The sequence below is a fragment of the Lactuca serriola genome, chromosome 5 (genome assembly GCF_051521515.1).
Source record: "Lactuca serriola cultivar US96UC23 chromosome 5, Lser_US96UC23_V15, whole genome shotgun sequence".
NCBI lineage: Eukaryota > Viridiplantae > Streptophyta > Magnoliopsida > Asterales > Asteraceae > Lactuca > Lactuca serriola.
In genome coordinates this window covers 107,663,375-107,676,280 of record NC_136412.1, presented here as the reverse complement: position 1 = coordinate 107,676,280, position 12,906 = coordinate 107,663,375, and the positions used below count along the sequence as shown (strand labels likewise).

At 34.5% G+C, this 12,906-nt stretch overlaps 1 protein-coding gene across 1 annotated transcript in view; it reads left to right on the top strand.

The window, feature by feature from the left end:
- Positions 1–4,936, top strand: part of LOC145052853 (dicarboxylate transporter 2.1, chloroplastic-like) — a 16,278-nt gene extending 11,342 nt beyond the window's left edge. The window contains exons 2-4 of the mRNA XM_079000766.1: positions 1,302–1,615; positions 3,546–3,994; positions 4,638–4,936. Of these exons, the coding sequence (XP_078856892.1) occupies positions 1,302–1,615; positions 3,546–3,994; positions 4,638–4,753 (879 nt within the window). The 3' untranslated portion in view covers positions 4,754–4,936. The remainder of the gene's footprint in view (positions 1–1,301; positions 1,616–3,545; positions 3,995–4,637) is intronic.
- The last annotated feature ends 7,970 nt before the right edge of the window (positions 4,937–12,906 follow it).

Genomic DNA, 12,906 nt, shown 5'->3' with positions numbered 1-12,906 from the left:
TTAAGATGATAAAAAATGTATAAATTTAACATCTCATTCAAATTTAAATTAAATTAAATGACACTTGTCACAATTTAAAATAGATAGGAAGATATTAAGCATAAAAAATAGAAGAATATTTAATTTCTTATCAAATATTGAAGTATCTTTAAAGACCGATGCCATTTTTATCTTGTTTGTTTTTTGAAGTTAGAATTTGTGAAGTCGCATTTAGTGTTTATATAATATTTAAGTAATTTATATAATTACGAATATCAGATAATTAATCGGGTATTTTTCCTATTTTGGTATTCATTGGTCTCTAACATTTATCATTTTAAAGTTATATTCAATAATAATAATTATCAAACAACTAGTAATTTTTTATTAAGCAAGTTTTTTTTTTCTATCCACACACCATAATATGATAGTTAATAAAAGAGTGAATTACACATGGTTTAGGATAATTTACATGTTTGGTCCCTAACTTATTTTTTTAACTCGGAAGGTCCTTACTGTTTGTTTTTGTTACGCGCTTGGTCCCTATCTTACCTAAAAAGACTATTTTGCCATTGATTTTTTAACTTATTTAAATAAACACACCCTAACCCCAACCCCCTTACATTACTCTACCTACCATATCATTTTTCCCTATTTAAATAATAGTTTTTTAGGTAAGACATGAACTAAGCATGAAACAAAAACAAAAATTATGGACCAAGCACGTAACAAAAACAAACGTTAGAAACTTTCCGAATTAAAAAAATAAGTTAGAAACAAAATGTGTAAATTACCCCAAACCATAAAAACCATTCGTGTAATTTACTCTTAATAAAATAAGGCGCAAGTGTATCTCAGAACTTCTAAGCGAATTCAAGTTATGTTTAAAATTGGACCCAGTTACTAAAGCTAAGCCAAAATACAGTCTAAGCCCCTTGTAAAATTTATATGGCACAGTGTACTTTTCATTTCAGCTTCAGTTTTAAATATAAAGATTTACAATCTTCAAACTCTATGAGTGCGTGAAAAGTCCGATAGTCAACAACTTCTGCATTTCGACTGATACCACGAGTTCATTCGTGTATAGTTTGCTTTTATATATATATATATATATATATATATATATATATATATATATATATATATATAACAGAAGTTTGGCAAACATAATTTTGATTCAACTAATGTTTAATAAAACCATTAAAATAGATTATAAATTAACGTTTAAAAAAAACTATATGAATCATGAGACTTTATCAGTTAGTTTTTAGATAGTCTGCAAAAGGTTGTCTATTTCTAATTTATGTTTTGTTATATGACAGTCATCTAGTAGCTCGAGCGCTCTTTTCTTGACGGCTGCAGCTCAGAACATGTTATGTATAAAACTAGCTGACAGTTTAGGGGTGAAAATCAAAGATCCATGGATAACATGGTTTAAAGGTTCTTGTTTACCAGCCTCGGTTTCTCTTATGTTAACTCCACTCATCATCTACAAGATCTTTCCACCAGAGACCAAGCATACACCTGATGCTCCTATCTTGGCTCAAACCAAGCTTGACCAAATGGGTCCGGTTAAAAGGGACGAATGGATCATGTTAGGAACCATGCTCGTAACTGTTGCGTTATGGATTTCCGGGTATGTTGATTTTGTTTACTGCTCTATTATAATTCCCCAGTTTTGTAGCATAGTTTGTTTTTAGGATGATATCTTTCTGGTTTGGGGGTTTTAGTTCGGGTTAGCCACCTAATCACTCACTGTGTGTACGATATACTGATATCGGTTAGAATTGCGACAAACATCAGTGTATAACCTTTTTGCTAGGAAAAGTTGGTTTGGCAATTTGTTAATTATAATTCTAATTTGGATCGGCCTTCCTTTTCCTTTTTGTCATTTGGACATTTAAGTGGTGTTTGTTTCGAAAGTGTCAAAATATTTTTAGTCTTTTTTGGTATTTACGGTAGAAGATGGAGACTAAAAGTATTTTTTTTATGTTTTCATACAAGAAGTGATAAAGAAGTCTTTTTGAGTTCTTTTGTCATCCAGAAAAACAAATGGTTTTTTTGGTAACATACTACCCGCAGATGTAAGTGCCCAAAAAGTTTTTTTTTGCCAAAAAAAAAAAAAAAAACAAACCAGCCCTTAGACTATGTTTAATAGAAAACCAATCCAAGTGTACTTCTCATAAAAAAAATTATTTTCATCTTTATTGGCATACACAACCTTCAATCGTATCCAATATCAACTTTTATATATATATATATATATATATATATATATATATATATATATATATATATATATATATATATATATAAAAGATTCATAAACCTAAAAAAAACCCTAAAAATATATAAAATAAATACTTTGAGATATCTAATGTTCTTTTGACTTTATAAAATTAAAAATCTCTATTTTTTTATATAAAATCATAGAAACTATATATATATATATATATATATATATATATATATATATATATAATGAAGTTTTATCGTATTGATTATTTAATTTAGCAAGGAATAAACCATTCATTTTAAATATACAAAGAAATTAAAATTAAAATATAATATTATGAATTTTGGGATTGAACTTTGAAATTGCCAATATTATTATTACTATTGAGAGAAAAATTTACTAAAAGTGAAATCGTATTTACGTGCTGGTTCATACTTGCTGATTGAATCAATCATATCCAGTGATATTTGAGTCGTATATCTAAGGGAGGAGGGAGTCGTTCCCACTGAACCCACTGCCACATCAGCTTCTCCCTTTGATTTTTCTTTATTTTTCCGAACCCACAACACACGGAAATCCTATCTTTTTCAACCCACTTAATTAAAAAACAATATTAAACAACTAAGGTACAAGTCTTAAAAGATATGATACAAGAGAAAATGATAGAGAGAGGATAAAGTGGGTTCGTGAAACCAATTAAACAACCCGCCGAAAAGGGAGTGGTACCGGCAGTAACTCTATTGCTAATTAAGATTTTACCTTGATTATTTTGTATATTTTTTTAATTGAGTGGGTTGAGTGCGTTGAGAAAGATAGGATTTCCGTGTGTTGTAGGTTCGGAAAGTGAAGAAAAATCAAAGAGAAAAGCTGATGTGGCAGTGAGTTCAGTGGGTTCGGTGGGAACGACTCCCTCCTCCCTAATTGAATCCGACCGAGTGAGTAATAGAGTAAAAGACATATCATAAGAGCAGAACCAAGTCGTGACTTTTAAATGTTATATAAAATAGTTTGGACCTAACAAACCATATGAAAGGCTATTCAAACAGCCCCTTAATTTTACTACAAAAATAGATAACTGATCCTTGATGACATGCGACAAATGGAAAGAAATCAATTTGGGCTACCCAACATGGTCGTCGTCCCTCCTTTTTTTTCTTTCTAAATGTATTCCCTTTTATTTTATTATACATTGGTTGGCACTAACCAACAAAACCAATCTTATGTTGGTCATATGACATAGTGTTATGTATATGCTTTATATTTTATATGTTTGTTTTTGGATGAAAGGTGTAGATCAACTAATGTTTCTTGAATTTATTTATATACACAGAGAAAATCTTGGCATTTCAAGTGTCGTTGCAGCAATGCTAGGTTTATCGATCCTTTTAATCCTCGGGGTCCTCACATGGGACGATTGCCTAAGTGAAAAATCAGCATGGGACACATTGGCTTGGTTCGGGGTGCTCATTGGCATGGCAACTCAACTCACCGACTTAGGAGTCGTGCCCTGGATGTCAACTTGTGTGGCCAACTTTCTTAAATCTCTTTCAGTTGGATGGCATCTCGCACTTCTTCTCCTTCAAGCTGTATATTTCTTCATTCATTATCTATTTGCCGGTCAAACAGCTCATGTTGGTGCATTGTACTCCGCATTCCTTTCGATGCATCTAACTGCTAAAGTCCCCAGAACTCTTTCGGCATTGACTTTGGCATACAATACAAACCTTTTTGGTGCCCTCACACATTATAGTAGTGGTCAGGCTGCTGTATATTATGGAGGTATGTATCAAATTTTGAGTCTTCAATCTTCCTATGGTTTTAATGTAGAGTTTGTCCTAGGACATGACATGTGTTGTGTTTGACATTCATTAGAGTGAGACCATAGCTTATGTCAATTAGACAAAAATTGTACATTTCTGTATTACATAAAAACATAAAACAAAATGGAAAAAGGGCGGTTTCGATCACTCGTTTATCCAAAGGCGTGAATGTACTCGTCATCCTTATAATTGTAATTAGCCCTATAAAGCTACATAGTCCTATCATATCCAAACATATCTCATAAACCGGCCAAATTGGATTTCATGGGACTGGATAAGTGTTGTACAGCTTCGTTTATAAAGATCTGGAGGACATTTATGTTTTTTCAGAGTCGATAAGTGTTGTATACTTTGTTTTATGTTTTTAGTTGGAAATAGAAATTGCAATTTTTATCTCATTGTTTTATTATTTTAGATTGAAAAAAAAATATTTTTTGTTTAATTGATAATAATAATAATAATAATAATAATAATAATAATAATAATATTTTTATTATTATTATTTATCATGTCTAGTAATGTTACTTCATATCATTTATGCAATGCACAGCAAACGGGAACTAAAATGAACAGGCTTCAATGATTGTTATGTTGTTTTGCAGCTGGGTATGTAAGACTTCCGGATGTCTTCAAGCTTGGGATTATCATGGCCATGATTAACATAATGATATGGGGACTAATAGGTACCCCGTGGTGGAAGATTTTGGGTCTTTATTGAGTTAGAATTGATATTGATAATATCTTAATATTCTAATGTTATAAGCATTTGTTTTTAAGAAGGAATGCTTATAATTGCTTGAATCCGATGTACATTTACACCTTTTATCCGTCTTATTTTTCATACTTTTATGTCATCATCAATGATAGTATTATATTTTATATAGTTTTATTCCGATTATCATAGATACCCTTTAACATTTATGGTCAAACAAAGTACTGCTCTTTCATTTTAAAAATATTACATGAGGTGAAAATTTATGGTGTATGATAAACCATAAAAAAAGCTGGTGGATTCTGTTTGATCCAGGATCCAGAACTGTGAATAGAAGTCCAGTAGGTTTTGACTAAAAAAATCAAAGTGTGCAAGTCCTGTAGTGGTTTTTTGATAGATTGGTTGAGTGTGCTTTTGCTCTTCTTTTGGAGCACATATTGGAGTGGGGTTTAGATGTAAAACCCCTTTATTCCCTGGTCCACACAATACAAAACATTTACAATTTGTAAAGGGTAAAGTACAAGTTTGTATTCCACGACCTTTATAAGAAAAGCTTTTGATTTGGGTGTAGGATTTTGAGGCATAATGGTGTGTGTTCCATCTCCACTAGTGCAAGTGTAGTACAATATCTACCTTTTTTTTTTCTTAACTTTTTTCTTTTATTTTCTTGTCTTTTTATGTTACCTTCTATATTCATTTTATGTAAGAATAGAAGATAAAAACTCTAGAATTGTGTTTGTTTTTAAAGTTAACTAACAAATATGTTTTCAAAAAACACAAATAAAAAAAGGGTAAATATCACCTCTATATATCTCTTCCACTTGGTGCCGGTTTAAACAAAACGTGTATGTGTATGTGGCTTTTGATACAAAAAAGGAGTTGTGCCTTACTACACCTCTTCATCATGAAATAAATCAACAAAATGGTACTTTTTCTTTCCATCATTGAGATTCCGAGTCTTTTTTCTTTAATCGCCACTCACATTGCACTAAAGTAATTCATAGATAAAAGGGTAGGGTAGGATGATGCGTACGATGAGGGTGAGGGTGGGGTGAAGCTAGGTTTACTCCATTAACCTCTATCAATTTTTGCTAGCTGTGCATTCTATGCACTTTCACCCTATCAAAACAAAAAACAAGATTCCACTTCCTTTCCTATGTTTCTCCCAAAATCCCTTTGGCTGAAGTGTCAATCGAAGAACAACAATCATAATTAATCATAAAAGATAGGGTGTGTAACAAAAATGAGAATAACAACACATAAGACATAATATTAGTGTGGTTCGATCAATATATTTATGTTTACGGACAAAAGGAATAGGGAGTATTTTTATTTACAATACCGAAAATTATATTATAATACAATACCACTCTATTGAAACAATAGTATCAACATTTATTTCTAGGGAAAATACAATATAAACCCTAGCTACAACTATGAAAGCTAGCTATTAGGCATGGAAACACTTTGTACTTAATAGAGTATGAACGACTCCCAGATGAATTTATGAAATGATCTCGGAGCCCAAGAGTTCTGAGATGAGTTGTTATAAGATACTTCCAAGATAGGAATGGAAACACTTTGTACTTAATATAGAGTATGAGATTGCACAAACTCAGACTGAATATAAGAGGTTCAAAGCTAGGAAGATCTTAGTGGACATTTGATTTGTTAAACAAATTTAGAGACTCCAAGACAAGAAGGATCTGATCTCGGACATAGAATGAGATGAAAGTTCAATACCGTTCCGGACTTGAATTCCGAGATGATCTTCTTGTAGTACTTATGAGGTAAGTTCTGAGGTAAGATTAATACCAATGTGACTATATTGGTCATGAACTCCATACGATGAAATGAGCTGTACAATTTATAACTACAAGTGGTGGTTAGACAAAAAAACATAAAATGACTCTATTTATTCCGAGAGGCAATAGTTTCCGAGATGGGATACAATTTGACTTCAAAACTTTTTCACTTTCTGATGTTGCCATCAGAGAGAGCAAGCCTTTTGAAAGAGCTGAAGATCAGGAGTCATCATATCCATTTTGTTCATAAAATCATTGAATTTGGTCTCGTCTAATGGCTTGGTAAAGACATCAACAATCTCATCATCAGATGAAACAAAAATAAGTTCGATGTTACCATTTAAAACATGATCTTCAATGAAATGGTACCGTATATCGATGTGCGTCGTCATAAAGTACTGAATTGGATTATGTGAAATGGCAATGGAACTTTGCGAATCACAATAGATTGAGATTTGTTGAAACCGGTAACCATAGTACAAGAGCTGTGATTTCATCCTAAGAACTTGAGATGTGCAACTAGCAACAACAATGTATTCCACTTCAGCTATTGAGAGTGCAATGCAATTTTGTTTCTTAGATGATGATGCTAACCAAACGACCTCCCAAAAATTGACAGCCATCAGATGTGCTTTTTCTATCCAATTGAAGACTACCATAGTTCGAATCAAAATATGCTTGAAGGAGGAAACTTTCATTTGTCGGGTACCATATTTCGAGATTATATGTACCTTTGAGGATCAGAATATTTTCCTAACGACCAAGAGATGAGACATATTTGGATTAACTTGAAATCTGGCACATAAGCATGTTGAAAACATGATGTCTGGACGACTTGCTGTAAGGTAGAGTAGTGATCCAATCATTCCTCTGTACTACTTTTCATCAACAATAACACCTGAAGGGTCCGAAAAGATTTTGTGTCCGAAACCCATAGGTACCTTGGCAGAGGCACAAGTGTCGATTAAGTATTTCTTGAGAAGTTTTGAGATGTACTTCTCTTGTTGAATGAAAATTCCTCTGTTGGTTTCCTTGATTTGGAGATCGAGGAAAAATCTCAATTCACGATTCATACTCATTTGGAATCAACTGATCATTAACTTAGCAAAGTCAGTAACCATTGATGAGTCCATGGATCCAAAAATGATATTATCAACATAAATTTGGACAAACATGAGATGTTTTCAATTTGATCTTCAGAATAGGGTAGGATCGAGAAATTCTAGGCAGTTATAGCGGTCGAAAATCAAATATCGTTCAAGGGCCGATATTTGGGATATAGGTTATCGCGGTGGGATATCAGTATTTTTATATCATGCATAATTAATATATATATATATATATATATATATATAAAAGTAATATAAAAAGTCAAAATTCAAAACTGTTAATGTTTGAAACATAATCTTACGTAACCCATGGAATCTTCCTCTAAGTCCACATCAACCAAGGCATCCAATTATTTTATCTAGATCATCCACATCAACTCTAATATCATCATCATCATTTAAGAATTATGTACTTAATACATCAACATGATCAAACCTATAGAAACTAGCAAGTTAACACTTAAGTATGTAACAATTAACATAACAATAAGATTGGTTAATACTTAAAACATGATTCTATGACCTAAAACTAACAATTAAGTACTTAACATAATAGCAGGTTCAGTTAAGTTAAGTCCATAAGACTTAAGGCCATGACTTAACACTAAAAAAGCAAGTAAAATTACTTAACCGATATCCCACCTGGAAATTGCTTGGAAATATCGATAAATATCGGTAAATATCACCGATTTTTGCGGTCCGATATTTTGGACCGATATTTGACACTGCTATTTTGAAAAGTACTGATAACCGATATCCCACCTGGAAATCGCCGATATTAACTGCTTAGTCGAGAATACCTCTTTGAAAACCAGAACGCTTAAGGAAGTCAGTAAGAGTCTCGTACCGGGCATGAGGAGCTTGCTTGAGGCCATAAATAGCTTTTCAGAGTTTGTAGCAGTAGTTTGGATATGAGAGACTGACAAAACCGGGAGGCTGTTGGAGATATACTTCAGTATCAAGTTCACCATTTAAAAAAGCACTTTTGACGTCTATCTGGTAAACCTTAAAGCCTTTGTGAGTAGCATAAGCAAGGAAGATTCTAATGAATTCAAGACGGGCAACAGGAGCAAAGGTCTCATCGTAGTCAAGCCCTTCGATCTGTGTGAATCCTTTAGCCACCAATCTTGCTTTATTCTGAATGATAACTCCTACGTCATTTAATTCGTTCTGAAACACCAATCTAGTACCAATAATGGGATGATTCTGAGAGGGAGGGACAAGAGTCCATACTTCATTTATATCGAATTCTGCCAATTCTTCCTGCATGGCTGTAATCCAATCAGCATGTTCTAATGCTTCTTTGATGGATTTGGGTTCATCCATTGAGATAAATGCCGAAAAATGACATTCATTTTGAACACTTGTGGCAGAGCAAGTTTGTACACCGGCGCTTGGGTTTCCAATAACTTGGTTTGGAGGATGATCCTTGGTCCATATATGTAATCTCGGAAGCTCTTGTGCAGTGGAGGATCCTATATCAACAATGGGGTTGTGTTGCTCCCCCTGAATAGTTTGAACTTATGGATGATGCTCCCCTGAACTCTAAAACCAGATAGGTTGACATTGTCTTCAGGTGGGAAATCGATGAAATTTTCATCATCATCGTTGTTAATCAGATTAGAGTTAAATTCAGTAGCTAGATATTGGAATCCATCCACATTTGATTCAAGGGAAGGTTGACCATTCTCCCCCTCAACCTGTGAAGGTTGACACAGTTCAGAATCAAATGGAGGAAAAGTAGGTCTCGGACCTGAAACAGTTTGGGAAATAGGAGATGTAGAGGATGAGGTTTGTATTGGTCGAGATTCTGAATCAAGAGTTGTTTCTAAGAGTCTGAAAAGGGTTTCAAAGTCAACTTCATGAATTATTTGACGGTTCAGATGTCACACCCCAAAACCAAGAACAGCGGAAACGTTCAGGGGTGGAGGACGTCATGTGAAGTATCATAACAGTGTAAAGTAGTAAACAAGCAACAACATCATCCATTGCATTAAAAGTAAAGTTTTAATACATGTGTGTTCTTTCATTGTAATAAGAGTAATGTTTTATATCCCCTAATCTATCCCTATAATAGTTTACTGGAATGTATTTGTGGTCCAAGAAGGTTTATACACCCTTGCTACTCAAGAGTGTGGGAACTGAATGAAGAATGAAAGCTGTCATATCAATACACACACACACACACACATATATATATATATATATATATATATATATATATATATATATATGAACATAAGTGTATAGATATAGATTTGATCAAGGACATGAAAGAGGTTTTATAAAACATTTAAGAGTTTTGAACAATAAATAACAATGACTTGATGTCATTTAATAAAAAATTTCAAAAGTAATTCATTTGATAACAAAATATTTTAAGACAGAAAACCATTTCATGTATCACATTTTGAAGTATGTGAGATTAGTTGGTTGAAAACACAGTTATAAATCACATGTGATTGATTCTATAACATACTGTTTTCTACTTGTATTCTACCCCATTAAAGCATTTAAAATCATTTAAAACATTGATTAAGGGGTATGAACTCACCTGCAGATGGTGGTTTGGATGAACTGAACGATGTAGGATGCTAAGTGTCAAGTGAGGACTTGTACACACAATGATCCTAGTTATCATGTAATCAAACATATATGTATCTAATTAGTTAATTAATAACTAATTAATCAAGTTAAGAGACCCTAGGTCATAGAAACACTTTGATTCAAGTGCTACAGGTACGAAAGGGTTGCACCGAAGGGTTGTATGGCATGACATTGGAGTTTATGGCCCATGAACCACCCCTTTATGGAGTTTATGGCCCATGGCCATTTCCCCATGAGATTAGGGATGTAAGCTCATGGTACCAAGTGCCAAATTGTGATTTAAGGTCTTACGAGTCATGATTGGGCATCAAATGATCAAGTCCAAGCCTCTGGATAGCATTAAGGGCACAATAACACTACCTAGTAGAGTTCACGACCTAAGGACCCTTTCCTTAGGTGATTACGGCCGTAAACTCCTATGGGGAGTTGTTTTGATTGTTTTTTAAAATCTTGAACACTTATAGGAAGGATCAAGGTTGGCATCCAAGGCATAGGAAGGAGCTAAGGTCCAATTTACCACCTTGAAAGGGATTTACGGCCCAAGATCATCCTTGGCCATAAACTCCTTTGTTCTATGGTTTCTTGATGATTTTCATGTGTTATTAAGGTCATACTAAGCATACAAGAAGCTATAGCAAGTGCACTTTACAAGATCGGAGCTCGATTAGGTGTTTAAGGTCCAAGAACACTAGTGTGTGTTCTTGGTGTTTTGAAGATCTAATGAAAATCAACAATTGAATGGATGAAATGATGTATAATGACTAGGAGATAGGTTATAACAACAAATCAAGTCAAGTAATACTTACATTTTCGGAAAATCCGGTGAAGAACGGTATGCTACTTGAGAGAGAATGGCTTTGGTTCTTGAGTTTGAAAGTGAGGAAATGAAAGAATGGAGAGTAAACTCATGCCTAAGGCATAAGAGAGTTCACGGCCCAAACTCTCTTTGTTTGGCCGTGAACACCAATTCAAGGTGTTGCTCGTTCCATTACATTCCCGATTAACTAGAATTCACTTCCTTTTATCCGTCTGGTTCGTGAATAATTAATTAAAATACTCAAACGGACTTTAAACTGGCTAAAAATTAGCAGAAAAACATTTAACTTTTAATTGAAGTGTTGGATTGTAGGGTTCATACGAATGAAAATTTCGGGTTGTCACATCATCCCCCCGTTAGAAGGAATTTCGTCCCGAAATTAGAGTTTAAGCAAACATGTAGTTACAATAACTAAGCAAAAAGACGAGGATATTTCAGTTTCATCTAATCCTCTCGCTCCCAAGTGAATTCAGGTCCTTGCTTGGCATTCCAGCGAACCTTCACTATCGGGATACGGCTTTGTTTCGTTTGCTTGACCTCTCGGTCCATGATCTCTACTGGTTCTTCCATGAAGTTGAGGCTCTCGTTGATCTCGATCTCGTCGAGTGGGATTACAAGAGTCTCGTCAGACAAAAACTTTTTCAAGTTCGAGACGTGGAAAGTAGAATGTATGTTAGACACTTTTTCAAGTTCGAGACGTGGAAGGTAGAATGTGCGTTACTGAGTTCACGCGGTAGATTGAGTTTGTAAGCTACGGGGCCGATTCGGGAAAGAATCTCGAAAGGCCCTATGTATCTTGGATTGAGCTTCCCATGCCTTCCGAAGCGTATCAAGCCCTTCCAGGGTGAGACCTTCAGTAGAATGCGGTCGCCCACCTGGAATTCCAATGGTTTCCTTCGCTTGTCAGCTTAGCTTTTCTGTCGGTCTCTAGAGGCTTTCAATCGTTCACGAATTTGAACGATCTTCTCTGTCGTTTCCCGAATGATCTCCGGACCCGTGAGAGTGCTTTCGGGAACTCGTCCCTTAGCTAACTGAGTATCACCCACCTCAGCCCAGCATAAAGGGGATCTGCACTTTCAGTCATAGAGGGCTTCGAAAGGAGCTGCCTTTATGTTCATGTGATAACTGTTGTTGTAAGAAAATTCGACAAGGGGTAAATGCGTATCCCATGCTTTCCCAAAGTCGATCACACAGGTTCGCAACATATCTTCCAAGGTTTGTATAGTTCTCTCACTTTGCCCGTCGGTCTGTGGATGGTAGGCTGTACTAGGGGTGTCGAACGGGTAAAATTTTCGGGTTTTGGGTAGAACGGGTCGGGTAGAACGGGTATTTCCTTAAGAAAATAATACCCGATACCCGACCTATATTGTAATTCGGGTTTTTGGGTTTCGGGTATTCGGGTTTGAGGTCGGGTCGGGTAATTATCGGGTATACCCGAAACTTTCTTAAATGACACTTATTGATAATTTATTTATTTATATATTTTTATTTTTACATGTTGGTTGGTTTAATAAAGAATCGGGTAGGAAAATACTCCATACAATTAACAAGTACATATATAATAACAATACAAATCATTATAATATGTTATGTACTTTTTTAATTTCATTCTGTGCGATAGTGAGAAACTGAGAATTGTGATGACGGTTCAGGACTTCAGCTTTAGCGTTGTGTTCCCTTTGCAAGTTTGCATCGACTGTCGAGCCGTCGTTCATAAGAAGGAAACAAATGGTTTTGTTTTATTTGAAGTGTGTGTACGTGACTGCATTGTATATTTGATATTATTTAAAAAACGAATTCGGGTATTCGGGTATACCCAAA